The 27,534-nt window shown below is 36.1% G+C and overlaps 1 protein-coding gene across 2 annotated transcripts in view; it reads left to right on the top strand.

Moving 5' to 3' along the window:
* Positions 1 to 27,534, top strand: part of LOC129729532 (dual specificity protein kinase splA-like) — a 90,445-nt gene that overhangs the window by 15,447 nt on the left and 47,464 nt on the right. Inside the window, exon 2 of one of the 2 annotated variants that reach the window (XM_055688163.1) lies at positions 22,613 to 22,736. The exons of the other annotated variant lie outside the window; for it this stretch is intronic. Within the exon in view, the coding sequence (XP_055544138.1) occupies positions 22,640 to 22,736 (97 nt within the window). The 5' untranslated portion in view covers positions 22,613 to 22,639. The remainder of the gene's footprint in view (positions 1 to 22,612; positions 22,737 to 27,534) is intronic. 2 annotated transcript variants of the gene reach the window in all.

The raw sequence follows: 27,534 nt of genomic DNA, 5'->3' as shown, positions 1-27,534 counted from the left end.
TAACTTACATACATATTACATAAAAAACATATAAATTAATGCGAAATTCCGTATAGCATAACATTGATCTTATTGATATGCATTAAGTTTTTAATGAAAATGTGATTCATATAATTGCTTCATAGTTTTGTTGCATAGTAAGCGCAAAAACGCAGAAATCAACCAATTAGGGCCAGTAGGAACGGTAATATGTCATACTGGCAGTACCGAAATTTCCCCATTTAATCAAGCTTCGTAACGGCTGTGGTGCGAAAATTGACCACGCTAAAATATTTGCTCGCTCAGCTGCTCTGACATTCGCATTGCTACAAATAACGCAAATAGAAGAAGCATCGCGCGAGAAAACTAGTTCAAAACAAAATATCCAACGTTTATTAAATTAGATCTCATTGAATTAAATTAAGTTAATAATTTAAATTCATCTGCATATGTATCAGCGTCATCACACCCGTCATCCCATCATCGCTCGGTGGAGATTATTGTTTATACGACGTGTACGGGCCGGCCAAACACCGAGTCCCGAGTGGCGAACTTCAAATATTGGACACAACCGTGCCAGTATCGTTTTCGAGCTCTGCGACTCCGCGACAAGGCCGCAAATTTGCGAACTGTGAAGCGCAGCATTGTTTTCGAGCGAGAAGGGCCGGTATTATAATGGTCAGAATATGACAGTTCCGGAACGCATAAAACCACTTGTCCGCACAGTAATCGCTCTAGCATTGAAAGGTACTACCGGCGGGGGTCGTACGTCCTCAGTGCGACTGCTGGCCTTAAGGATCGATTTAATCTGTGCGTTGGGTGTCATCGTGAATAAGTGCAACGAAATGCACCAAACTGCATTCTTTTGCATTTTATTCAGTCAAGATTTTTTTTTTTTTTTTTAATAGGGGGGGAATGTTTGTAATGATTTATTTATGTACTAATATCTATTCAGAATTATTATTGTGTGTTCTGCCACAAATGGTGACATTCCAACACTAATATATATATATATATATATATATATATATATATATATATATATATATATATATATATATATATATATATATATATATATATATATATATATATATATATATATATATATATATATATATATATATATATATATATACTAGCTGAACGTTCCCAGCGATGCTCGGGATCAAAAGTTTCAAAATTAGAAATCATTTTTTATGATTCATTGCATTATTAGCACAGCTCACTTCAAAAATATTTCACATCTTATACGTCCATCATCTTTTTAAATATTTTAACATTCTGAGAACGCACAAAACGGAAATACGGATTTGGGGATGTTTTACAGAAACTGTAAGTCGCCGTTTCGGGTTTCAAAATGGCATATGTAGTTTGGAAGTATTGAACTGGTTGGCCAAATACCACTTTAGATTATTTTCCTGAAACCAGAAGTCATTATTTTGGAAAATGTTGTGTGGGGTCATCACAGTTCCGAATATACCACACTCGGGTGATAACCGGATATTCGTCAATCGTTCACAGTAAAACCTCTTTTTATGTAACTTTCAGAAGAAAGAATTCAAAGTAAGAAGAATTTAGCGTAACCATTCATGCTTAGTTCTCCTCTATAATCATATCTAAAGAAATAACATTTGAATTCTTGTAACGAAAATATTTGTTGGTGTCCAAGGAACACGTCTGAGAAGAAGTTAACGTTTTAATCCACATAACTACGTAGAAATTAAAAAAAAAAGATTAAACCAATGAAATGGGGCGTTTCTTCCAGCCAAATGTCCCAAAATCTAGTTTTAGAAAAAGCAAAAAAGTATTTCGAATCTCGTAATGTGATACTATTCACAAAACTACGAAAACATCAGAAATTGTAATTGTGTAAATTAAAACATAAATTCTTCTGCAAGAAAATATTTGCAGATGTTGAAGGAACGACGAACATTTTATTGAAAAAAAAAAAAACACAGGCGAACTAAGCTCATGCTAAAAAGTCAAAATTTTGCATGTATTATTTGTATAATATTTATAAATTTCAAAAAGAGTAATTCAATGTGTTTTTATGTATGCAGAAAATCATCTTCAAACATATGTAGTTTTTAAAGTAATATCTTAACTTTTAGCAATAAGATATCTATTATTTTTCCTCAAATGTCTTTCCTGAACACTAACAAACATTTCAATGAAAAACAATTACATATTATAGCTTTGAATTTCGATTTAGAGGCAAATTGAGTTCAAATATTCATGAATTTGCTCATTCAACGTAGTGTTGTGAATAATATCTCAATTTTCAGTAATCAAAAATCTGTTATTTTTACTCAAAAGTCTTTCCTGAACAAAAACAAACATTTTAAAGGAACAAAATCATATATCTTAGCTTTGAATTTGGATTTAAAGACAAATTGAGCCAAATATTCATGATATTGCATGTTCTACTTAGTTTTGTGAATAATATCTCTATTTTCGGTTATCAGGTAACTATTATTTCTTCTCGAATGTCATTCCTGAATATCAACGAACATTTTATTGAAAAAAATCACATGTCATCACCTTGAATTCTGATTTAGAGACAAATTGAGCCTAAAAAATTATGGTTTTGCATTTTTCATGTGGTTTTGTGGAAAATATTTAAATTTCAAATAATCAGACAAATAATCAGATACCTATTATTTTTCCCTAAAATATGTTTCCTTAACACAATGAACATTTTATTATAGTAAAAATCACAGATGACTGTTTCGATTGATTTAGAGGCAAATTCAGCATAAAAGTTATGATTTTGCATGTTTCACGTAGTTTTGTGAAGTATATCTCGAGTTTGATTACCAGACAGATACCTGTTATTTTTTCTCAAATGTCTTTCTTAAACATCAACGAACACTTTAATGAAAAAAGTATCACATATCATCGCATTGAATTTTGATTTGGAGACGAATTAAGTAAAAAAAACATAATTTCGCATGTTTTACGTAGTTTTGTGAATAATATCGCAAGTTTTAGTGATCAGATACTTGTTATTTTTCCTCAAATGGCTTTCCTGAACATTAACAAACATTTAAGTGAAAAAAGAATCATATGTCATCGCTTTGTATTTTGATTTAGAGGCAAATTTAGCACATAAAGTCATAATTTTGCATGTTTTACGTAGTTTCGTGAATAATATCTCAAGTTTTAGTAATTAGATACCTGTTATTTTTTCTCAAATGTCTTTCTTAAACATCAACGAACATTTTAATGGAAAAAGAATCACATATCATCGCATTGAATTTTGATTTGGAGACGAATTAAGTAAAAAAAACATAATTTCGCATGTTTTACGTAGTTTTGTGAATAATATCGCAAGTTTTAGTGATCAGATACTTGTTATTTTTCCTCAAATGGCTTTCCTGAACATTAACAAACATTTAAGTGAAAAAAGAATCATATGTCATCGCTTTGTATTTTGATTTAGAGGCAAATTTAGCACATAAAGTCATATTTTTGCACATTTTACGTAATTTTGTGAACAATATCTCAAGTTTTGATAATCAGATACCAGTTATTTTTCCTCGAATTTCTTCCCTGAACATCAACAAACTTTTTAGTGGAAAAAGAATCATATGTCATCGCTTTGAATTTTGGTTTAGAGGCAAATTTAGCTCATAAAGTCATAATTTAGCATGTTTTACGTAGTTTTGTGAATAATATCTCAAGTTTTAGTAATTAGATACCTATTATTTTTTCTCATATGTCTTTCCTGAACATCAGCGAACATTTTCATGTTAAAAAACCTACAATCGCTTATTATTTTTGATTTAGAACGATTCAAAATGATGATGAGTACTGTACACCTCAGAGACTGAGGGAATAATATCAATAAGATCAAGCGTTACGGAATTCCATTTTTATATAGTAGATATATATATATATATATATATATATATATATATATATATATATATATATATATATATATATATATATATATATATATATATATATATATATATATATATATATATATATATATATATATATATATATATATATATTTACGCTTTCTTATATTATTGAATGTTATAAGCTTTCGCAGTTAAGTTAATGTAATTGTAGGAAAATTATTAAACCTACTTGTCAAGGAAAAAAAATACAAGGAATAAAACAAAACTTAAAATAAACTTAAAACTATCTTACTGACTATAAAGTGAGCTAATCGTTGCAATTGAGGATTGCCTTTTGATGTCTTTTGATGAGGATATAGAAAATCCCATCATCTCCTGGAGCTTTCATGTTTTTGAATTTTTTGAGAATAGTTCGCACCTCATTCAAGTTTGTTTCCAATACCTCTTCAGAAAGAAATTCTTGGGTGGTGATTTGATCATATTTTTGGTTTACTTCATTTTCAATAGAACTTACTACGTTCAAATTGGAGTTATGAACACTCTCAAACTGCTGAGCAAGTTTTTGAGATTTTTGTTCATTCATTAGAAAAATGCAATCACCATCTTTAAGGACTGGGATTGGCTTCGAAGGTTTCTTAAGAACCTTCGAAAGCTTCCAGAAAGGTTTTGAATAAGGTTTTAGTTGTTCAACTTCTCTCATGAAATTCTCGTTTCGCAAGAGAGTGAATCTATGTTTAATTTCCTTTTGTAATTCTTGAAAAATAATTTTCAAAGCAGGATCACGAGATCTTTGGTATTGACGTCTTCGTATGTTCTTCAAACGTATAAGAAATTGAAGTTCACTGTCAATAATTGGTGCATTGAATTTCACTCGAGCCTTAGGAACTGCTAAATTCCGGGCATTAAGTATTAAGCTGCTAAAATTATCTAATGCTCTGTCAATGTCAGCACTATTTTGTAAAATAATATCATCATTCAAATTTTCTTCGATCGTAGAACGATATCTATCCCAATCAGTCTTGTGATAATTTAACACAGATCTAGTGGGATTTAAAATAGTTTCATGGGAAATAGAAAATGTTATGGGAAGATGATCAGAATCAAAGTCAGCATGAGTTAATAAATCACTGCATGAATGACTTTGATTTGTTAGTACCAAATCAATTGTAGATGGATTCCTAATAGAAGAATAACATGTAGGACCATTTGGAAATAAAACTGAATAAAATCCAGCCGAGCAATCATTAAACAATATTTTTTCATTGGAATTGCTTTGAGCATTATTCCAAGATCGATGTTTCGCATTAAAATCACCGATGATTAAAAATTTAGATTCATTTCTTGTGAGTTTTTGCAAATCTCCCTTGAAATAATGTTTTCGCTCACCAGTGCAATGAAAAGGAAAATACACTGCGGCTATAAATAAAATGCCAATACTTGTTTCAATTTCAATTCCCAAACTCTCGATAACTTTGGTTTCAAGATGGGGTAAAACACGATGTTTTATTCGACGGTGGACAACTATTGCAACTCCACCACCGGCAACATCAATTCTATCAAACCTATGAACCATGTAATTTGGGTTCTTTTTCAGTTTAATATATGGCTTTAAAAGCGTTTCAGTCACAACTGCAATATGCACATCGTGGACTGTTAAAAAATTGAAAAATTCATCTTCTTTCGCTTTTAAAGAGCGAGCATTCCAATTTAGAAAATTTACAGCATTATTTAAAATCATTGCTGAATTTCAATTTCATAACAATATTAGTTGTAAATTTTATACCTTCTTGAACAGCTTCGTACATCGAGTTACAGTTCAACAAAACGGACATTAGCTGCAGCATGGATTGTTGTAGGTATTCAATCTTTTCTGGAGTTGGACTACCTAAATCAATACTGACTGACTTTTCACCACCAAACACGAATGGTTTGTTACTGTTTGAATTTGAAATATTACCTGTAAGGACACTGGCATATGAACAACCTGGTGTTGCCTGAACAGGATTTTTTGTCTGAAATTTGTTAGCTGAATTTAAATTATTACCTACAGGCACACCTGCTAATGAAAGTGCTGGTGATGCCTGAAAAGTATTGAAAGTCTTTTGTATACCCACATTGACAACAGGTTGCTTAGAATTCCTACGTTGTCTGGAAGCAATAATTTTTGACCTTACAGGACAATTAAAGAAATTAGATTTGTGATTTCCCCCACAATTTACACATTTGAAACTATCAGTGGTCTCTTTCACGGGGCAGATATCTTTCGTGTGACCAGTGTCACCACAAATCATACATTTTGCCGCCATATGGCAGTTTCGAGTTCCATGACCATAAATTTGACAATTCCGACATTAAGTAAGATTACGGATTTCTCCATGTCTCTTGAAATTTTCCCACTTTATTCGCACGTTAAATAAAACACGTGCTTTTTCCAAACATTTCAAATTATTTACTTTGGTACGATCAAAATGTACTAAGTAATTTTCCTGGTGTATTCCAGTTTGATTAATTTTGGCATTTGCCTTTCGTTTCATCAAAATTACTTGGTTGGGGGCAAAACCAAGTGATTCCGACAAACAATCTTTGATTTCCTCAATAGTTTGGTCATTTGAGAGACCTTTCAAAACAGCCTTAAACGGTCTCTCGTTTTTGGCATCAAAAGAATAAAATTTATACATCTTTTCAGTCAAATACTGTAAAAGATGTTTATGGCCATCAAGAGATTCGGCCAAAATACCAATTTGAAAATTAACTTTCACATCCGACAGAAACGATGAAAGCTCTGATCGAAATGCTTTAAAACTTGCTACAAATTCCACAATAGGTGGACTTTAACCTTCTTCATAACGGCTTTATGCTCAGTATGAGAAGTTTGAATTTCTTGATCCCCAACGGAAGAAAGAATATCATACCTGTTAGTCGAAATTTCAGTGTCACTTGGAGGAGATGCCTCACGTTTCCTTGAAGCCACATCAAAGCGAGCTTTTTTATTTTTTCCAGGCATAACTGGAAAACTTCACTTCACTATAGAATTTAAGTAGAAATATCTCAAACCAAATTTACTCACTAAACACTCGTTAACGTTAAAAACAAATTTATTACTTTGCGTTTCAACAGGTAGTTTTTCAAGAAGATGGCAATGTTGAAAGCGAAAAACAAAATTTCAATATCTCTCGGTAGTCTAAGACTTAGCCTCGAGCTGTTGGTAAAATGCGACCGTAATGTAGGACAGTTCAAGTCGATCTCATTCAGTCAAGATTGTTTTTTTTTTAATTTTTGACTGAAACATCCAGTTTCAATTATTTTAAATGCCATGTATCAGTAGTATGTTCCTAGTTTTTGTGTAAGAAAAGGAAGAAAATGTTAGTTCCAAATATGCTTAACTTGAATACTGTAAATTCTGCAATAACTATGCTATTTAAAGAAACGAAATTTCAAAAGCTGTTGGAAAATCTATCAATTAAAAAAATTTTAAACCACAACATTGATCTTAAGGGGTTATATACCTTTTTGGTCGAGAAAAATGAGGGAAGTTTGAATCGATTTTTTAAGTGCTAAGAACCATTTTCATTGCATCAAAGGGGTATTTTTCTGAAAGTACAGTTTATCAACAACAACAAAATACGTTTGATTTTGAGATATACCAATTATTACTGGAGTAATGGCCGTTTCCCCGAAACGCTATTTTTTTGCAGAGGCTTGCGGTGATCCTGATAGAGACTCAGTGGGTCAACCGAAATCAAAAAACTCATATAATTTCATTAGTTTAGAAGTGTGCCGGGTCCTTGAACGATAGCTTTTATGAGTATTTTGTTTCCAGTGCAAATGGGAACGTTTTTCCCAAAAAATGCACGTTTTGAGCGCTAAAAGTTGCATTAAAAAATTTTTTTGTCGCAAAATGTAACTGTATGTTTCAAAAAGCGATCGTTCAAGGACCGGCGAATTTAATAACGAAAATTTGAAAAAAAAAGATGAAGGAAATCGGTTCAGTAGTTTTCCCGCAATCAGGATCACGGCAAAGTCATTTTTCGGAAAACACTATTCCGAGATAATCGCGTGTAAAGTTTCAAGTTTAGCTTATGCGGCCGTGGCGAGGCGCGCTGCAAATTGCTCTAACTTTCTTCCTATTGCTCATATCTTTATGAAAATTTGTGAAAATGTACTCAAGATGTTGTATTTGAAGATAATACAATAAATTTTTTTTCGGTTTTTTGAAAACTAAAAAGGTATATAACCCCTTAAAAAAGGTTGAATTTTGGAGTAAGCCTTTCATTTAATTTACAAACAATTTTGTCACGCGCAAAATTATTAGTAGAATAATAGTAGCGAATTGCGATTGATTTGAACGAAAATTTTAACATGAATATGAAACGAAACAAAATCATAAGATTTACAAAATGCACAAATAATAACAATTAGATTATAGTCGTAATTTCAGAACGTTCTACTAGAAGTTTTACAGCAATGTTTATCCACAAGCTAGGAAAATCACAAAATTATATCTGCAATTCCTTTTCGCATAGCATATGCGATTGTAGTACACATCGTAGGTGGCTATCGAATGTTCGGATCAGAAAAAAATACAATAATAATGATTTCACAAACACCTCATCTATTGGAGACTTAATGCAAAACTAAAAACGATCGTGTGACTTCTGGGTTTGAGCTTTAGAACTAGGAAAATGATGACAGATTCAATTTTTAGCCTAGGCTAATATACACAGCGATATTTGCGTAAAATGGATGTACTTGACGTCAACAACATCGCAGCTGGTTAGAAACTTCCAGCAGCATTCAGTAGTCTGATTACTGTCAGGAAAATACATATGAAATTGCAAATATATGTGATCCGGCTTCGATTATAATCCGAGATTATGTTTTAACAGGAGTTGGTAGATACATAGCGTGTTGAAATTGCATTTTCTCAGTTTAAATCTACCGTTTAGTGAAAAAATTTAAATATTTCAAGTTTCCCACTACGTAAACTCGTGATAACTCACTGTAAATAGAATATTGATAGGTAAAATGCTGCCTACAAATCATTATCATCATTTTTACTGCAGCGCCAGCTGTCAGTCGAGCCATTTTAATCGTCTATTGTCTTAGTATACAAATTCGATTCTATCCATCTTTTCCATGGACTACTTAATTCGTTTACCCGCCACTGCGGTGGCGCTGTGAACATATCTAATTAACCTCTCGGTCGGTGAATTTCTCTGCTTGGTTTAACGACCTTAAAAAAACCAAAAACTTCGAAGATATAGCGATACTTATCCTGCCCAAAGCGGTTCGTGGATTCTTTCCTTCTCTATTCTAGATGTCAGGAAAACCATGGCTTTGCGATTTCACTAATAGGACCGTTATTACTTCGCGGAAAATAGCCTTTGTTACTAAAGTTCAGAACGCACACTGCACGCGGTTGACCCTGTTGCCAGCTACACTTTAGACTCAATAATAATTCGTTAAAAAGACATATGCATTGTAGCATAAGTTTGATCATAAACATTGCTATCGCTATACAGAAAAACTGTCTGCGAATGAATTGTAGGGAACTAATAGAGCTAAACAAAAAAAAATACCAGTAGGGTTTTACGCAAAGCCACGACCGCAAGATAGACGTAGAACTACATAAAGTTGTTTGTTACATTACTTGCATTATTGTATTCGAGAGTGATCAATTACAAAAGCTTTTATCCAACACTAATAAAATAACTCTCTGGGAATAATGTGATAACACTAATGAGATTTTAAGCGGCACCTTATACGGTCGTTTTAAAATTCAAGATGTTGACTTCCGGTTCCTGTAAATCAGCCAAAAATGGCCATATACCAGATTTTTTGAGTATCGATAACAGTGGCCATTTTGAATCTTTTGAAGACTATCACATTATTGCCAAAGATTCTCACTAATAAATAGTGTTGGATAAAAAATGTTGGCATTGAGAAGATAATCTACCGTCTCACCATTTCATCCAAAGAGTTCACGACTACTCCCGAATGCAGCAATGCAAGTGTTGCAACGAACAGCTCTATGTAGTTCTATGTTAACCTTGCAGTCTTGGCTCTGCACACAATCCTGTTATTATTTCGCTGGAGGAAATGCTGGCAAAATGCCTACCGCACAATGGTAGCTCTTTTACCAAAGAAAGTGCTGCTGCACCTAATGCTAACGTTGCACAGTGGTGCGAGAGCTCAAAAACGTGAACCTAATTCATTTGCTCTCCAATTAATGTTTTTTTTTTGTTCATCTTTAATTTATTTGACACGGCACAAATACAATTTAATGTTTAACGGCGCCAATTATATCTGGTAGCTTACTTTCTAAAGTATCTTAATAACTAAAAGCAAATTTTTTATCCTCGCTGCCGACTACGAGCTGAAATAATGGTTTTATTGATATACTATTTTCAGAAGATATTTAGTATATAAAAAGGCTCAAATCATGACAAAAAGTTTTAGTTCGAAACTCAACCGCTAGTGGCGCTGCATAATCTAACTTTTTAGTCTTACACTTTAGAGAAATGGTGTCTTCAGCAAAGTTATAGATAAAGTTCTTACAAAAAACTTTGTCGAAGACGCTATTCTTCTAACTCTTCTTGTTTTGGATATATAATATTTGTTATTAGACTTGTCTTCAAAATTAGTTTTTTTTTTCGAATATACAATAAACGGTAATGTTTAGAAGGTTATAATGTTCTACATATATTTGTATATCATTAAAACACACAACTTTGTAGAAGACACAGAATAGATAGCTTCCACACAAACCGAGTTATTGCCAAAAAATGTTAAAAAAGCATCATTTTTTGTACACACCAAGAACACAAAAATGCAAAAACTAGCAGACGAAACCTGCATAGAATGAAATATTATCATAATCACTCTACAAAATCACTTTGATCGTTTGTCCCTTTTAGTATCTTCATTGCCTGATATGAAATTCAAAAAGACAGTTCATAGTGCAATTGCAGGGCGAATATGTCATAAACTTCAACTAGTAATAGCATTGGACAAATCCACGCAATGAATCGATCTCACTGTATCGATCTTTTTTCTAGTAATGTAAATCTAATAGGCATTTCCTAGTCCGAGAAGGCACAAGAAAGCCGGAACAAAGACATCAAGAGGTATGATGAGCTTGCTGAAATATTTGAAAACGCATTTACAGATTAGACCACATCAAAAAGTTTTCTAGAACAGCCGTGAATGTTGATTTACTACACCGTTTTCTGGAATCAATAGATCTAGTTATAAGCAGTTTGCAAGACAAGCCACCCAATGAGATCTGCGGTGATGAAAAATACAGGCTAGATATTAATTAGAAGGATAATGCTAATTCTGATGGGGATGATTTTTCAACTTTATATTTTTGCCTTTCTCCTAGAAAGGTATAGCAATCACTTGCAAAACCGAAGATATAAAAGTGCTCCAAAGGGCCGAATGGCATATATCACTCGATTCAGCTCGACGAGCTGAGCATTTTCTGTATGTATGTGTGTGTGTGTGTGTATGTGTGTGTGTGTATGTGTGTGTGTATGTGCAGATTTTTCTTCTTACCAACTTTTCTCAGAGATGGCTGGACCGATTTTCATGAAATTAATTGCAAATAAAAGGTCTGGATGTCCCATAAGACCCTATTAAATTTCATTGTAATCGAATTTTTAGTTTAGAGGTTATGTATCAAAATGTAAAAATCATTAAACATCATTATCTCGAAAACTACATAACCAATTTGAACATTTGGTTTCAAATGAACGGACTACTTGAAAAACCCTTCACTTTTGAATTTGATAAAGATTGAACTTGTGGTTTAAAAGTTATGACAAGAAACGTGCTCTGAAGACTGTTATTCCGAAGATTACTCGGACTCACTCATGTTTCTCAGAGATGGCTGACCCGATTTCCACAAAATTGGTGTCAAATGAAAGGTCTAGCTGCCTCATAAGACCCTATTGAATTTTACTCTAATCGAACTGTAACTTCGTCTGTAATGTACCGAAATGTGAAAATCACGAAACTTCATTATCTCAGAGACTACACAACCGATTTGATCAATATTATTATCAGATGAGCGGGCTAGTTAAGGGTTACCTGATGAATTATGATTGAACACGTGGTTTCAAAGTTTGGCTGCCCTATACGTTCCCATTTCATTTGATTATAATTGAACTTAAGCCACCGTTATGTATTAAATTGTTAATAAAACAACGAAAGTCTATTATCTCAAAGATTACATGACTTATTTGAACATAACTAGTGTCATACGAACGAGTCATCTCTCAAACTTACAAATAACAAACTTCATAACAATTTGATATGTATGTGGCTCAAAAGTTATAGAAAGAAAAAAAATTCAAAAACTATTTGAAACTATACCTGCTTCGATCGATATCGGCCATAGGATATGTTCAAAGCCAAATAACAAATCGATGATTGGTTTTATCGAAATGACAAAATCCTCGGCTGTTGGCTTCTGTACATCGCCTTTATTCTGAATATATTCATATTGGGTGGTATTCGGTCATTTTCAGCAGATTTTCTGGCATCAATCTAACACAGGAAATACCCATATTGGGAGGTATTTAGTTATTTGGTTGTTTTCCAGAAACTAAAAGTGGTCGTCTTTAAATTCAAAATGGTGTCCAGGGTTAATGTTTGGTTTCTATGCATCTTCTCGATTACGGAAATATCCATATTGAGTATTATTCGGTCATTTTCGACTGTTTCCTAGAAGTTGCCATTAAGCAATTCAAAATGGTGCCTGACGTCAATTGTTAGCTAATTGCATCATTCTGGTTCCAGAGATACTCATATTGGAGGTATTTGGTTATTTTAGGCAGTTTTTCACAAACTGGAAGTCGCCGTCTTGGATTTCAAAACGGTATTTAATATAATTTATGGCCTCTGAGCGTCATTCTGGTTGAAGAAACACCCATATTGGGTGTTATTCGATCATTCTCGGCTGTTTCCCAGGAACCGGAAGTCGCCAACCTAGAATCCAAAATGGGGTCTTTGGTCGATTTCAGCTGTTGTGTATTATTCTGGACCCGGAGATACTCATGTTAGACGGAAATCGGCCATTTTTGGCTGTTTTCCAGAAACCAGAAGTTGCCATTACACAATTCATAATGGTGTCTGAGGTTAGCTTCACTCTGAGGTTAGCAAAACTCTGGCTCCGGAGATACTCATATTGGGTGGTATTTGGTCATTTTCAGCTGTTTTTCTGAAACCGGAAGTCGCCATCTTAGAATTCAAAATGGTATCTGGGGTCAATTTGAGCTCCTGTGCATCATTTTAGATCCGGATATTATTATATTGGGTGGAAATCGGCCATTTTTAGTTGTTTTCCAGAAACCGGATGTTGCCATCTTACAATCCAAAATGTTGCCTGAGGTCGATTATGGAACATATTTGTTACCTCTAAAAGCATTCTCATACAAAATTTGGTTGTATTTTCTTGATTGGTTCTTGAACTGTGCGAAATTTGTGTTGGGGTGTCAAGCCATTGTGCACATATTTGTTACCTTTAAAAATATTCACCTGCCACATTTGGTTCCTTTTAGTTGATTAGTTCTCGAGATGTATAGAAATTTGTGTTTAATTTGTATAGCACCCTTCCCTTCCAAAAGAAGGAGGGGTGTCAAAGCATTTGGACATATTATTTACCACTAAAAACATTAACCTGCCAAATTTGGTTCCATTTAGTTGATTAGTTCTCGAGATGTGCAGAAATTTGTGTTTCATTTGTATCGAACCCCTCCCTTTCAGAAAAGGGAGGGGCGTCCAACTATTATGGACATATTTGTTACTCCTTAAAACATCCACATGCCAAATTCACTTTTACTTGCTTGGTTTGTTCTTGAGTTGTGCAGAAATTTATGTTTCATTTGTATGGGACCCCTCCCTTCCAAAAAAGGGAGGGGTCTCAAACTATCATATGAACCTTTATCGGCATCAAAAACCCCTACATACAAATTTTCACGTCAATCGGTTCGGTAGTTTTTGACCCTATATGGATCAGACGGACAGACAGACCGGACTGCAATTTTATATGTATAGATTACAACATCATTTTTTTAGAACCTAAAGAATAAACATTCATTGGATTGAAGCGTTCGTGTAAATCTATTTAAACAAATTATAAGTTTGGATGAGAAAGGCTGGGTCTGACCGCTAGGTGGATTAATTTAGGTTTTTATACATTTATTTTAGCTAAATTAATACATAAAAATATAACTTAATTATTAGAACAATGCAATAGATGATACAACATTTTCAATTTGGAAAAGGTATGCAGTGATCAGTAATCTGGCCAACGTTTTGACGTGTATTGTCATAGAAAAAGTTGAGTAAGGCTGTTTTTTTAAACAAAACTTAGGCAATGAAGATACACTCCCCCCACAATTATGGATCTCCCACAATTACGGATCACTTTCGTGTCTCATCTTATTTAACTCAGTTAAACTAACGGTTCGAAGGCATGTAGCATTTTGCAGTAAAATATGCCATATTTGCTAGCTTTGAACACAGAAAACATCGTTCTTATTCCTAGATTGATGTGTTTTATATAAGCGTGAAATATTGTCTTCCAGAATCTATCAAAATATTTGTCGTTTTTCTCAATCAGCGTAAGTAGCACGTTCATCATTCATAAGGTTCATATGTGATATGATCGCTAATTCTCGTGCAAAAAATAACTCATACACAAAGATCAAGGTAAGTTCTGCACGATTTATCAAAATATTGATGGTTGATAACGATTTTTCTGTAAAAACCAGTTATTTTCTAAGTGTTCCATAATAGAGACCGAGCCAAGATAGTTCTCTATAGATTTGGATCACTCCGATTCAAATGTGAGTTTCACCAATTAAAACACCCTCTCAACTTCTATTGAGCTCTAAACGGATATTATTTCCAAGGCACGAGGGACAGGAAAATTACGTAAAGCGGGAAACCGTTATGATGTACCGTATACAATGGTTCATTGCTACCTTCGGGAGCGACAGACCTGGACTCTCGATCTAACTGCAACCCCAAAAGCCACATAAAATGTGGCCAGGCCATGCGGGATCTTTAATACGATTTGAAATATGTTATTTCCTCAAATTACATAATTTGAATAAGGTTTATTGACTGAATTCGTTGCCAAAAGCTGTTTTTATTGTACTGTTCCATAACATGATGCGAATTGTTTCATGATTAGAACCGCTCTCAAAAGTGATCCATAATTGTGTATTTGGTGAGTTATGAAATAAATATATTTTCTGAGAAATATTCACAAAATATGAAAAGAAATACTCAATGACGTGAAAGATTACATAATTCTGTGACTGGAAACATTTATAGATTAGTTATAAACTATAAACTTGGTCAGAAATGATTTTTTGAATTCATACATCTTCTTAAGTGATCCATAATCGTGGGGGGACTGTACTAAAAGGTACAAACGAATAAAGTGATTTCGTAGAGTGATTATGATAGTATTTCATTCTCTGCAGTTTTCGTCCGCTAGTTTTTGCTATTTTGTGTTCTTGGTGTGAACAAAAAATGATGCTTTTTTAACATTTTTTGGCAATAGCATGGTTTGTGTGTAAGCTATCTATTTTGTGTCTTCTACAAAGTTGTGTGTTTTAATGATATACAAATATATGCCGAACATTGTTACCTCCTAAATGTTACAGTTTTTTGTATATTCGAGAAAAACTAATTTTAAAAACAAGTCTGATAAGAAACGTTATATATCCAAAACAAGAAGTCTTCGACAAAGTTTTTAGTAAGAACTTTATCTATAACTTTGCTGAAGACACCATTTCTCTAAAACGTAAGGCAAAAAAGTTAGATTATGCAGCGCCACTAGCGGTTGAGTTTCGAACTAAAACTTTTTGTCGTGATTTGAGCCTTTTTATATACTAAATATCTTCGGAAGATAGTATGTCAATGAAACCATTATTTGGAGAGCAAATGAGTTAAGTTCACGTTTTTGAGCTCTCGTACCACTGTGCGTTGCTACCATCACTGCCGCTGCTGGTACTCGGAAATATAACCTCTTTAATTAAGTATTTAATTTGTCCTCAAAAGGACAATTTGTTTTGCAATTTAATATCGGATATGATGTTGATCGCATCTCTATGCCATCCCTGACAGTGGGAATAAGGCACTCTTCCGATTATACAGTGTTGTTTTCACACTGAAAATTTATCATCCGCCTGAATTTGATTACCAACATCCCCGTTTGGCAATTACGGCAGAGCTATTCACAGAGGGAACTGCTGGTCAATGCATCTCCCGCTGATGCTGCCTCTATCGCAGCCTTTTACCAAATGAGGTACCGCTGCATCCACCACCACTTCTGCTACCAACTTCTACTGCTGCTATCCGCTGCCGCTACTGCTGCTACTTAACTAGGACTGTCCACTCACTACTTAACTGATTGGTTTGAGCAGAGACAGGCTCTTATATATCCTTAAGAGTGCTTTACCAGTTCACTAGGTATATAATGCTGTAGACCGTGCTAGAGTAAGCAAGCATTAGGCGACCAATCAGAGGTCGAAATCTGCGTTTCAACAAAGCTTGACAATTTTCAATAGTACATCAGTTCGAATAATCAAATTACAATTTTCTGCTTTGATGGGAAATATCGAGCAAATCGTTAACGATAACATCGATTGTTTCCGGGGTTCTGTCGATATTAACGATAGATCTCGACGTTTTTTATTAAACATATCTGGCTTTGGCAAGGGAGTGCAAGGTTGCCAAAGCAGGGATGATTTTTGTTTACTTGTGAATTTTCTGAAGTTTATTGAGCCATTTGAGAAATAGGAACAGTAATTGATCATTTAGGATAACTCCTATATGATATTTTTCAAGTGCAAGAAATGAAATAATTCGAATGCTTTGTGCCGTTTGCGAACTATCGATAACTGTCGTTAGCGTTGAAGCTAAGCGATATAACGAATGCACAGCGATTATCGATATCAACTATAATTATCGATAAATTTCCTATTACTGCTTTGGGCGGATGCGTTTATAATTTTTCAATCGATTGTTGCAAGAATGAAAAAAATTCGTTAGAAATTAAGCGACTTATAAACATTTGAAAAACGACAAATTTCGTCCCCTTTTCCGGTTTTATACTTTCATTTTACACCCCTATGCAGACGAACTTTCTGAGAGACGTATTTATGCGTCCAAAATATAAATAAACGCTCAATTTTATTATAACAAAGAGTGGGACTATTGGTTTGGCTCAAAAAACAGTCATACTATTTTTAATTTTGTTTTTGAGTTGTGAATGTAAGGACGGTTGATAAATGGCAGGGCATTGCGTACCGATGGTCCGTAGCATCCTGCTCAGCAACTCCTATCCCTACCTCCTCTTGATACTAGCCGGGATACGAGTGACCAAGCGACGATCATAGTAACCATCACGTGGTAGGGCCTTGGCCGTATGCTGACAGAGAAGGGTGAGGAGGTGCTGACCTCCTCGGAGAAAATCACAACCTTTCTTAGCATTCATTTCCCGATTAGGGTCGGCTCACAATAGCGTCTGACCCGGACCAAGCGGCTGAATTAAGAATTGTCTCGAACGCTATAGACAGGATGGCAGAGTTCACGTAACTCGGAAGCGTGGCCCCCATCATAAGGTAACCTATCTGAACAATTAGATTACGAACAATCGAGAAAACATAACCCGGAACATTTAGCATGGATCTTGTAACAAAAAACGGACCACGGACGGAAACGGAAACGTGGTGCTCGGAATTGCAAGCTGTTAAATTTTGTTGGTGGAGCAAGTTCGGCTTAGTGGCTCTGCAGGAGATCTGTCGTAAAGCAGAGTTCGTGGCGACAAGGCCGAGTTCCACCAGAGCGGTGGACCAATCAATGAGCTAGGAACGGGTTTTTGTATGCTTGGAAGAATGCAGGATCGATTACACAACTGGAAAACGATCAACGAGTGGATGTATTGGTTGAGAATTACAGGTCGTTTCTTCAACTACAACATCATTAACGTGCACTGCCCGCATGAAAGTAGACCTGATGACGAGAAAAAATCGTTCTACGCGCAGTTGTAAGCAACATAGGCAGCTGCTCGCCATAAAACATCAAGATCACTGGTGATAGGGCCTCACAGCCTACACACCGACACGAGGGACAACGGGCAACGATGCATTCAATTTCCCAGCTCCCGAGACCTAGTGATTAAAAGCACGTCTTTTCCACGCTAAGAACAAATCCACCCGGATATCACCTGACCATCGAACATCAATTCAAAATGATCACCTTCTCATTGATGACCGGCTACGGTCCCTTCGGGTGCGAATATAGATTTAGACCGCCTCCTGGTAGCGCTCAAAACTTTCTACGGTAGAAACAAAACAAACATGACAAAACCGTCCTTCTTGGCCAAACATCCGGCAGTTGCACAACCCGCAGGCAGTCGAGAATTGAGCGCGCTACTTGTACTTCGATTCGCAGCGATGGGTGGGATGAGGTGAGGCCGCAACTGCGGCAATAGCTGTGGTAACGTCGAGCCGAGAGAATGACTGGTTTGGCGGGGAATACCAGCAAACCAGCAAGCCAGGAAAAACTGGCTTGGAAAAGCTATTTAGCATCGCCACAAGAGAAAACGCGACCAAATATCGACGAGCTCAAAATGAGTCGACCACGATTCTGAGAAGAAAGAAACGCCAGTAGGAGGACAGAGATCGCGAAGAACTGGAGCAACTATTCCGGGCTAATGACACGCGCAATTTTTACGCGAAAATATACCGATCCCGTAAAGGCTACACATCGAATACAGATTTGTGTAGGGACCAGAAGGAAAACCTGATCATAAGCGAGCGTGTTCGACAGGTGTAAACAGTTTTTCGATGTGCACCTGAATACCGGAGCAACGGAAGGAGGCGAAACGGACCGTAAAGTCGCAAACGAAAACAGTCTCCAAGTTCCCGATATCCTGAAGATTGAACGGGAAATTGGGTAACTAAAGTATAATCGAGCCGCAGGTAAGGACGGACTACCGACAAAGCTCTAAAAACACAACAAAGAGGCACTAGCAGCAGTACTCCACTGTGTAATTTTAAGGATTTGGGAGGAAGAGAAACTACCGGAGGAATTGATAGAAGAAGTTGAATGCCCCATCTATAAAAGGATGATCGGCTACAATGCAGCAACTACGAAAGGTGTTATCCGACGAGCGGGCATCGAAACAAGAGCTACGATTTTCAGCAAAGGTAGTCAACTCAGAGGATTCACAGGCGACTTCGATGTTATCACGAGAAGCTTTGCGACGGCGGGAGCAATCTATTCCAGACTAAAGAGTTATACAAGAAATTAATGCGTCGAAAACCAACTATCTATATAAAATGGAGGCTCGATAAAAACCAACACTCGCCTCTCACGGACGATGATCATGGACGGCGATGAACTTGAAACAGTAGATGAGTTCGTATTTGGAATCTCTGGTAGCCGCCGATAATAACACAAGAATTCGGGCCTACTTTGGCCTTCGCAGGACGGCTCGATCCAGGAGCATACAGCATCGCACTAAACTGACGATGTATAAAACCCTAATTAGACCAGCAGGTCTCTATGCACATGAAACAGTGCAGCGTCACTCACGGAGAACATACACGCCCTTACCGTATTTGAACGGAAAGTGTTGCGAACAATATTTGATGGAGTACACACCGAAAGCGGAGAGTGGCGCAGGCGTATGAACCACGACCGCCGAAGATCGGGAGGCTTCGATGGGCCGGACATGTCGCGAGTATGCCGGACGACAGAGCGGTTCTTTTCAAGGACCCCACCAGCACCAGGAACAGAGGGGCCCAGCTAAAGCGGATTTGCGAGTGTCAAGACAAAACCAAGTACAGACTCAAAACTCCGCTCCACAGACAGACAAATATTCGATGCAACCTTACGTTGTTCAATCTAATATAATTCATTTTCTCGACATTCCTTCGCAAGAATTAAGTTTTTATACTAGACACCTCGTTTCCCGAACGATAGCAGCGAAAAAAGCAGCCAACAAAAAAAGAGCAGCGATAAAGTTTTCCTTTCTTGGTAACTATAGGTGACCGATGAAAAAAGCATGAAATTTTTGATATAATTTTTTTGCATCAAAAATGTCTTAGAAATGAATCAACCGATGAGATGTTCATGTTGTTTCTAATTTTTTTTTTGTAAAAAATTGGCCTTCTGGGTATAAGAAAGTTTTCTAGCTGGGAGAGAGTTGATTTGAGAAAAAAGAAGTTTTAAGTTTTGTTTGAAATCCTGCCCTCCCCTTGGCAACGCCACTATGAGGTTGTATACTTTTTTGACATGTTAAAACCAGACAAAACGGAGCAAGTTCTGATTGAAATAACTAGAAATAGATCAACAAATTCAATTAAAAAATTAACGTTTCGAGCAGGAGTCACCAAGAGATATAAAACAATACACATAATCAACAAAATTCAATCGAACAGTAACATAAAATGAAACAAGTTCAAAGTTGAAAGGCAAAACATGGATTGATGAGTATTTCCAATTTATTAAATTTTGTCTCAAGTTACTTACATTTGCTATTAATTTTAATCTAGAGGTTGTAATTGTTTGTTTGTCTCTCTTCTATAACTTTCATATATCATACCTACCTGTTATTTTCTACATTAAATGAAGAACTTTTTGAATGAACTTTGACATCTTAAATTGATAGAGATGCAGAGAAATCCAAACTTTAGAGTATTCAACAGTGAAGCCTGAACCTGAAACTTTTCACTAGTATGGAATGCACCCAAACACACAGTCTAAAACTGAAGCGCGCTCAAAACAAGATCATGAAAATGATTCTGCCTATCAATCAAACTGTTTTCTGCAGCTTGAAGTTTTCACGTCCAACGGGCACACCCGCTTCTTCTACAGAAATTCCCCATTCTAAGCTATGCTGAAGCCAGCAACAGCGTCAAATTCAATTTAAGTTAATTTAGATGAAATTGTTTGACTATAAACGTTGTTAATAATGTATTCATAAATTAATTGTAATAAAAACTAATTTATCAGTCTCCAGCTCGACTCGGCGGCCGAAGACCGAGGAAGGTTTTCCGTGCTGGCGAGTGCCATCAAACAGAATTAAATTAATCAAGATGAATGCGCTTTCTACCGCTGATGAATATGCCTACTCGAGAGTGTATAAACAGAGCGACAGAAACGTGGGCTCCCCGGAATCATCATCAATGCCGTCATCAACATCATCATCACCATGATCAGCAACATCATCGCCATTACCATCACCACGGCATAGAGGGCATATGTTGCGTTTCTCAATTGAATCGAATCGATTTGCTAGACTTTGGTCGACTGGGCGCCTCCCGCGATGTTCGTTCGCGCATATTCAAATTGTATAATGTCTGATGCGGACGAACGATCTCTCAGAATTGAACCCCTTTTCCTTCCGATAGAGACGCACACAGCCACACGGACAGGCGGGCAGGCACAGTGCAATGGTAGCGGATAATTGAATTTGGCTCGCTCGCCGTCCGCAAACACAATAAATTGGCCACTCAGTCACAGAGTGCAGATAGAAGCGTTGACAACATGTGATTAGCGTTCGCTTTTTCCGCCAGCTCTTTAATTATTCGCCATCATAAGGATGTGTGTCTAACTTCAGCATTGCGCTCTCTCAAGGGAGGGCTAATAATTGCGCTCGTACAACATGTACGCAAAATGCTGCCTTGTGCCATGTGTCTGCCGTTCGGGCTCAAGATCAGCAACGGAACGCATTTTGACACTCCAACCAGATGACATCATTTTCAGTTAGGGATGACGGAATTCTCACCCAGTGCAGTAACTGCACTTGTTGATTTCAGCGACGTACAGCTTAATCAATCAAGAAGATTATCAGCCCCAATGCGTAGATTGAATGTTGTGTCTATTTTGCACCACTCATAACTTTTTTTTCGCCGAATCGGCATCCCTACAGTCGCCACTCAAGCCAACCAAAAAGTGTTGAATACCAAATGATTATCAACACTAGAGCTGAAAATTTCACTCAAGAAGCGTAAACTGAATCAAGCAAATTTAAACCTCCTTATCGCTAAATCGGACATATACTGCCTGTGCTTCAGCTTGTTCCGCCGCCACGCCGACCGAGTAACTTCAAGAGGTTCCAAATCTCAAAATCCTCATATTCGGGCCCGGGAGTTGTTTTTTCCCTTCTAATTTGCTTTAATAAAATCACGCAATTTTCTTACCCATTTCATAAACTCGGTTTTATTCAATTATTGCTCGACGACGCGACGCGTCAGGCAAAATAACGTACAGCACACACAAACGTGCCACATATTTAATATACGGGTGTTGTGTATTAATTGTTCGATGGCGACGATGACGGATGATTGCCGGTCCAAGCATCCCTAGATGGGAAGGTTACGATAAATAACCTCCGAACGCAGCAGCACTAAGAAACAATCTCTCAAGTAATCAGCGATCTACAAGTGTGTTCTTACTTTGTACCCGCGTGTTCGGGATATGTGAGGAAAATCACAGGAAAGGAGCGAAAGAAAACACTTCAATCCGAATTCCGATTAATCTTGCTTGTGCACACGAAACAACCCCTACGTAATTTACGTTTATAATTAGTACAGAAACACTTGAACAGTGTGATGGAGCCGTCTACAGCCTAATGATGATTGCATTAAAATTTTAATTTTATTTTTATTCAAACACCACAGCAAATGAACTTTTAGATAACGTGAATTCTGCTTTGCTTTTTTCAGCTGGGTTCCGCCACAGCGGGTCGTGGAATGTTTTGCTATCACTGTCCCCCTTCGCTGCATCCGGCCGGTCCACATCCGCCGCGATTACCGACGCTAGAGTACCCGTTCGCTCCGACACATCCCTGTAAGTAACAAGTTTATTATTAGCGAGGTCAAAAAGTTTGCAGGACGTCACTTTCAAACAGATTTTTTTAGTCTTTGGACGTTTTTGCTAACATCAAGCTTGATGCAACTTCTGAACAATATTATAGGTAACTTATTCGATTTTTATTTTCAAAATTCTACATTGTTTCAATTTTTGCATGTCATCTTAATGCTACCGATTAAGCTTTGAGAGTCGCTAACCCGCGGCATTATCCGTATTGTGGTTCACTGATTTCGAATTGACTTGATTCGTTATCCGACAATCGTTCAAATAAATAGAGATCTTTTTCCTACATCCATCCCAACCCTCATATTTGTCTCATGGAACAACTCAACAAACTCAATTCAAAACTAGAAAAAATCCGATTTTCTAGCTAAATCAGTCTACCAATCTGGATTCCTCTTGATCTACTTCAGGTTTCTGATGAAGTACCTAGCTACTTCAAATTAGTTTAAAAACTCTACATTTGATTAATATTCGGGCATTCAACAATCTCAATCTCCTCCCTAAGTAATAGATACACTTCAACAACGTTCAGCAATCAAATCCAATTTTCAAATTCAGTTATCTCTATTAAGTTCTTTCAAACAAATTTACTCGCTGTGTAGGGGAAAGGGGGGCAGTTTCGGACGGGGGCGGTTTCGGACAGAGCTTAAAAAAAACAAGTGGTGCAATTTTCAACCAAACAAAAAAAAAAGTAAGATGGCAGCCCTACCACCATTAGCTACAATATAGTTTAACAGCTCTTGGTTGTTTATTACTTACGAAAACAACACAGTGCCATTTTCTATACATGTTTTCAACCGTTTGAGCTATAAGTTGTAAGGATTTCTCTAATTTATTTGTGAGATATTCAGAAATTCAAGTACACCACCTTAATTCATAACTAATTTGTAATGAAAAGACGTGATAACAACGGGGAGACAAATATCTTATTTATTAGATAAAATTAAGATTTGTCTTCGGATGGTCATGGGGCACATTCGGACACTTACCAAATTTGTGTTTGATTGTTGTTAATTAACAAATATCGATTTAGACTGATTCTCAGTCCTAAAAATGGCTCGGAACTACAAAATGGAAAACCGATAGAGCAAGCATCAACGAAGATGGGCTTGGAAGAGTACGGAACAATGTCTTTGAGACACGCTACTGATACCTGCGGAATAAAAAAAAGTACCTTGGTCTGTCGTATGAAAAGTCAAAGAAACTAAAAAACGGAAAAATCAGAGAGCTTCTCGTCTAAAAACTCAGATCAACAAGTATTTACGAATGTGGAAAAAACATTTCTAGAGAAATATTTGATCGAAAGTTCCCATATAAATTATGGATTGACGTACCGTATACCAAGGCGATTGGAAAATTGTTTCTCAATGTTCTGGAACACTTGAATAAGGTTCCAGAAAGCAGCGTAAGTGAACCAATTTACTGTTGTTTGATAATCACGAATGCCATTGTACTTTGAACCAATCAAATATTGCCGAGAAAATGGCATAGTTCTTGTAACCTTTCCTTATCATAGCCAGTTTGCACGGTTTTTATTTTATGAATTAAATTTGAAATTTTTTTTATTTATTCATTTATTTATTTCGTCAAACAAAAGTAGACTACATATGTTTAAAACTAACTTACATGCTATATGCTATTTATACTAGTGGAAGCAAAAAAAAGAGTTTATACATAATTGGATAATAATATCTCTACTTGACGGATTATTACAATAAATGTTTTCTATCGATTTAAATTGCGCGTTGAATTGAAATATTGTTTCAATTTAGTTCTCGACATAGAAAAGTCAATTGCTTCACAGTGTTGGTTATACACTAACATCATTTGATTAATAGGCCCGTATTTAGCATAATTGTTTCGTTGTTGATTTAAAGAAAACAAAGTCCGAGTTCGTAAATTTCTAGTAGGTACATAAAAATTGAGTTTTGATAATATTTCGGGTGAATCGACACGTTGAGATACGATATCGTTAACAAATGACATCATTGCGAATTCACGAAGGGCTTTTAATGATTGGATGTCAATAAGTCTGCAGCGTTCCTCATATGATAGTAGGGGAAATGACGTCCATCGGCGATTACGAAGTGCATATAACAGGAATTGTTTTTGCACTGATTCTATTCTGTTTACATGTGTTGCAGAAAACGGAGACCATACAATGCTACAGTATTCTTAAAGTGACCTGACATAGGAATTATAAAGTGTTTTTATTGTGTATGGATCTTGGAAATTATATAGTCTGGAAATTATATAGTTTCGATAGTCTACCTTTAAATTTTACTGTTTATTGACGATCTGTCAAATACGATTCAATCCATTTGAGTAATTGTGGATGAATTCCAATTTTTCGTAACTTGAAGAGAAGCAGGGGTATATCAATGCGATCGAAAGCTCTACTGAAGTCAGTATATAAGGTTTCAACATAATTACCTTTATCCATTGTGTTCAAAGAGAAGTTAATAAACTCGAGTAAGTTAGTTGTTGTTGAGCGCCCTTTAAAAAAACCGTGTTGCGTTGGGGTAATTCTATTTTTTATTTGGTGAAATAACTTTTTGTTTATTATTGCTTCAAAAAGCTTAGGTATACAGGAAAGAATGGCTATGCCTCGATAGTTGCTAATGTCGGATTTTTTACCAGATTTGAACACAGGCACTAGATATTAGTTTTTCCAGAATTTCGGGAAGCAACCGGATTCCAGCGACATATTGAAAATCAAGAACAGTGGGGAAGTTAGCTCTTTAGCTAAATGTTTCATGAATGCTGGCGGGATTCCGTCTGGTCCCGGACCTTTAGACGCATCCAGAGCTTTTAAAGTATCTTCAATTTCGCGTGCGCTGATATGTTCAATATTGAAATAGTTGGGAAACTCAGGAAAGTTGGTGAAGAATGTATAGTCACGATCAGATTCTGAGAAAGTTGTATAAGTTTGTTGAAAAAAATCAGCAAATAGATCAGAGATGTATGCCGGGTTCTCTTCAACTTTGTCATGCAGTTGCATTTTTGAAGGAAAATTTTCAGATTTTAACTTTGATTTAACATATTTGAAAAAAAATTTTGGACAGGATTTGATTTCAAGCTCAGTCTTTAGTGTGAACTCTTCAAACGCGTTACTAATGGCATCGTTTAATTCGTCGCAAATGTTAAGATAAGTTGTTAAAGCATCACGATTTTTATGAGTTTTGTATTTTTTATGTGCTTTTTGTTTTTTGTTTTTCAAGTTTTTAATTTGTCTATTGTACCAGATTGGGTATTTCGCTAATAAATAAATCAGATAATATCTTATAAAAAATTTCTATAGCCGAATCGACGTTTCCGTCTTCGAACAATACATCATGCCAGTTGATACTATTTAGTTTATGTTTTAATTCATCATAGTTTGCTGACTGAAAGTCAAAAACATCTTCGAATTTATATTCGTCAGGTCTTTTATTCACATGCACAAATAAAGAAAACTCTATTGCTATATGATAAACTTCGTTTTTCCATAATGGTTGTAATGAATTCGTCACACAAAAGTCTTCACTAATGTTGGACATTAACAGATCTAGATAACAATTTTGTCCATTTTTCACATGATTCATTTGATTAAGGCCAAGACTAGAGATTTTATCAAAAAGAAATTGCAGCGTTTCATTTTCGCCAATAATTGGAATTAAAATGCTATGGTTATCGATGTCCGGAATAAAATCAATGTTGCGTTGGTTGAAATCACCGTAAATGTGGAGTTTTACTTCAGGTAACAGCTTAGATGCAATATTTTCAACAACATGAAAAAACTTTTCAAAGATTTCTTTCCGCGCATTATTTGGAGGGAAATAGACAGAGACAAATACGTGTGTCTCTCCTGCTAGTTCTGCTTTCACCCAAACATGTTCGAACTCTTTTAACTGAATGGTGTCGATAAGCGCTGAATTAAAGTCTACTGACACCGCAATCAAAACACCACCACCGGATTTCATTTCAGATAATTGATAGTTACGGTCATTTCTATAGACATTATATCGGCAACCGAAGACTTCTTCGCTGCGAACACCCTCATCCCAGCTGGTTTCGGTTGCTAAAATAACAGAAAATGAACAGGATAGTAAATTTTTTTGAATTTCGTTAATTTTGTGAGCGCCTCGCATGCGGTTAAAATTTTGGCAATATACAGAGATCTCGGTAGTGGTGGGGTGTTCGAGTGTAGAAGCTAAAGAATGAGAGTCATTATTAACAGAAGTGTTTACCAGAGCAGAGCAGGTCGCGTCATTTCCTACATCTCTAGGTTGAACAAAATTATCACCAGCAACGGTCCTCTGATGAGTGAGTCAATTGTGTTGAAGACACGAGTGCCTAGATGAGCACGCAATGCATTGTGAAGTAGAAAGGTGTGCAGGATCGCTGATCATCTGGGATTGAGAAAGTGGAAAAGCGTCGTTCGCCGGGTATGGGTTTAGAGTTTCGCCTCTTTGAAATTGAATCGTAGGAATGAAGTTAGCTTGAGGTCTGGAGAATCGGTCTTTCGCTGCTGCAAGAAGCACTCTGTCAGGTGGTAACAGTTGATTTGCATGAAAACGATTAGAGTTGGTGTGTTGTTGATCATTGTAGGAGTTGGTGACGTTATTCTGTTGCCTGTTGACCATGTTGTAGTTGGGGCTATTGTTATTATTTCAAAAACTGTTGTTGACGTGACGGTTGGGGTTGGTGTATCTACGGTTACTGTTGGTGTTGAAGTTGTAGTTGTTTCGATTGGTACTTTGATGGTTGTTATTGAGATTTCTGTTAAAGT

Source organism: Wyeomyia smithii, chromosome 3 (assembly GCF_029784165.1).
Source record: "Wyeomyia smithii strain HCP4-BCI-WySm-NY-G18 chromosome 3, ASM2978416v1, whole genome shotgun sequence".
Lineage (NCBI taxonomy): Eukaryota > Metazoa > Arthropoda > Insecta > Diptera > Culicidae > Wyeomyia > Wyeomyia smithii.
Note: the sequence above shows the minus strand (reverse complement) of the source record. Positions and strands in the feature narration are given on the sequence as shown.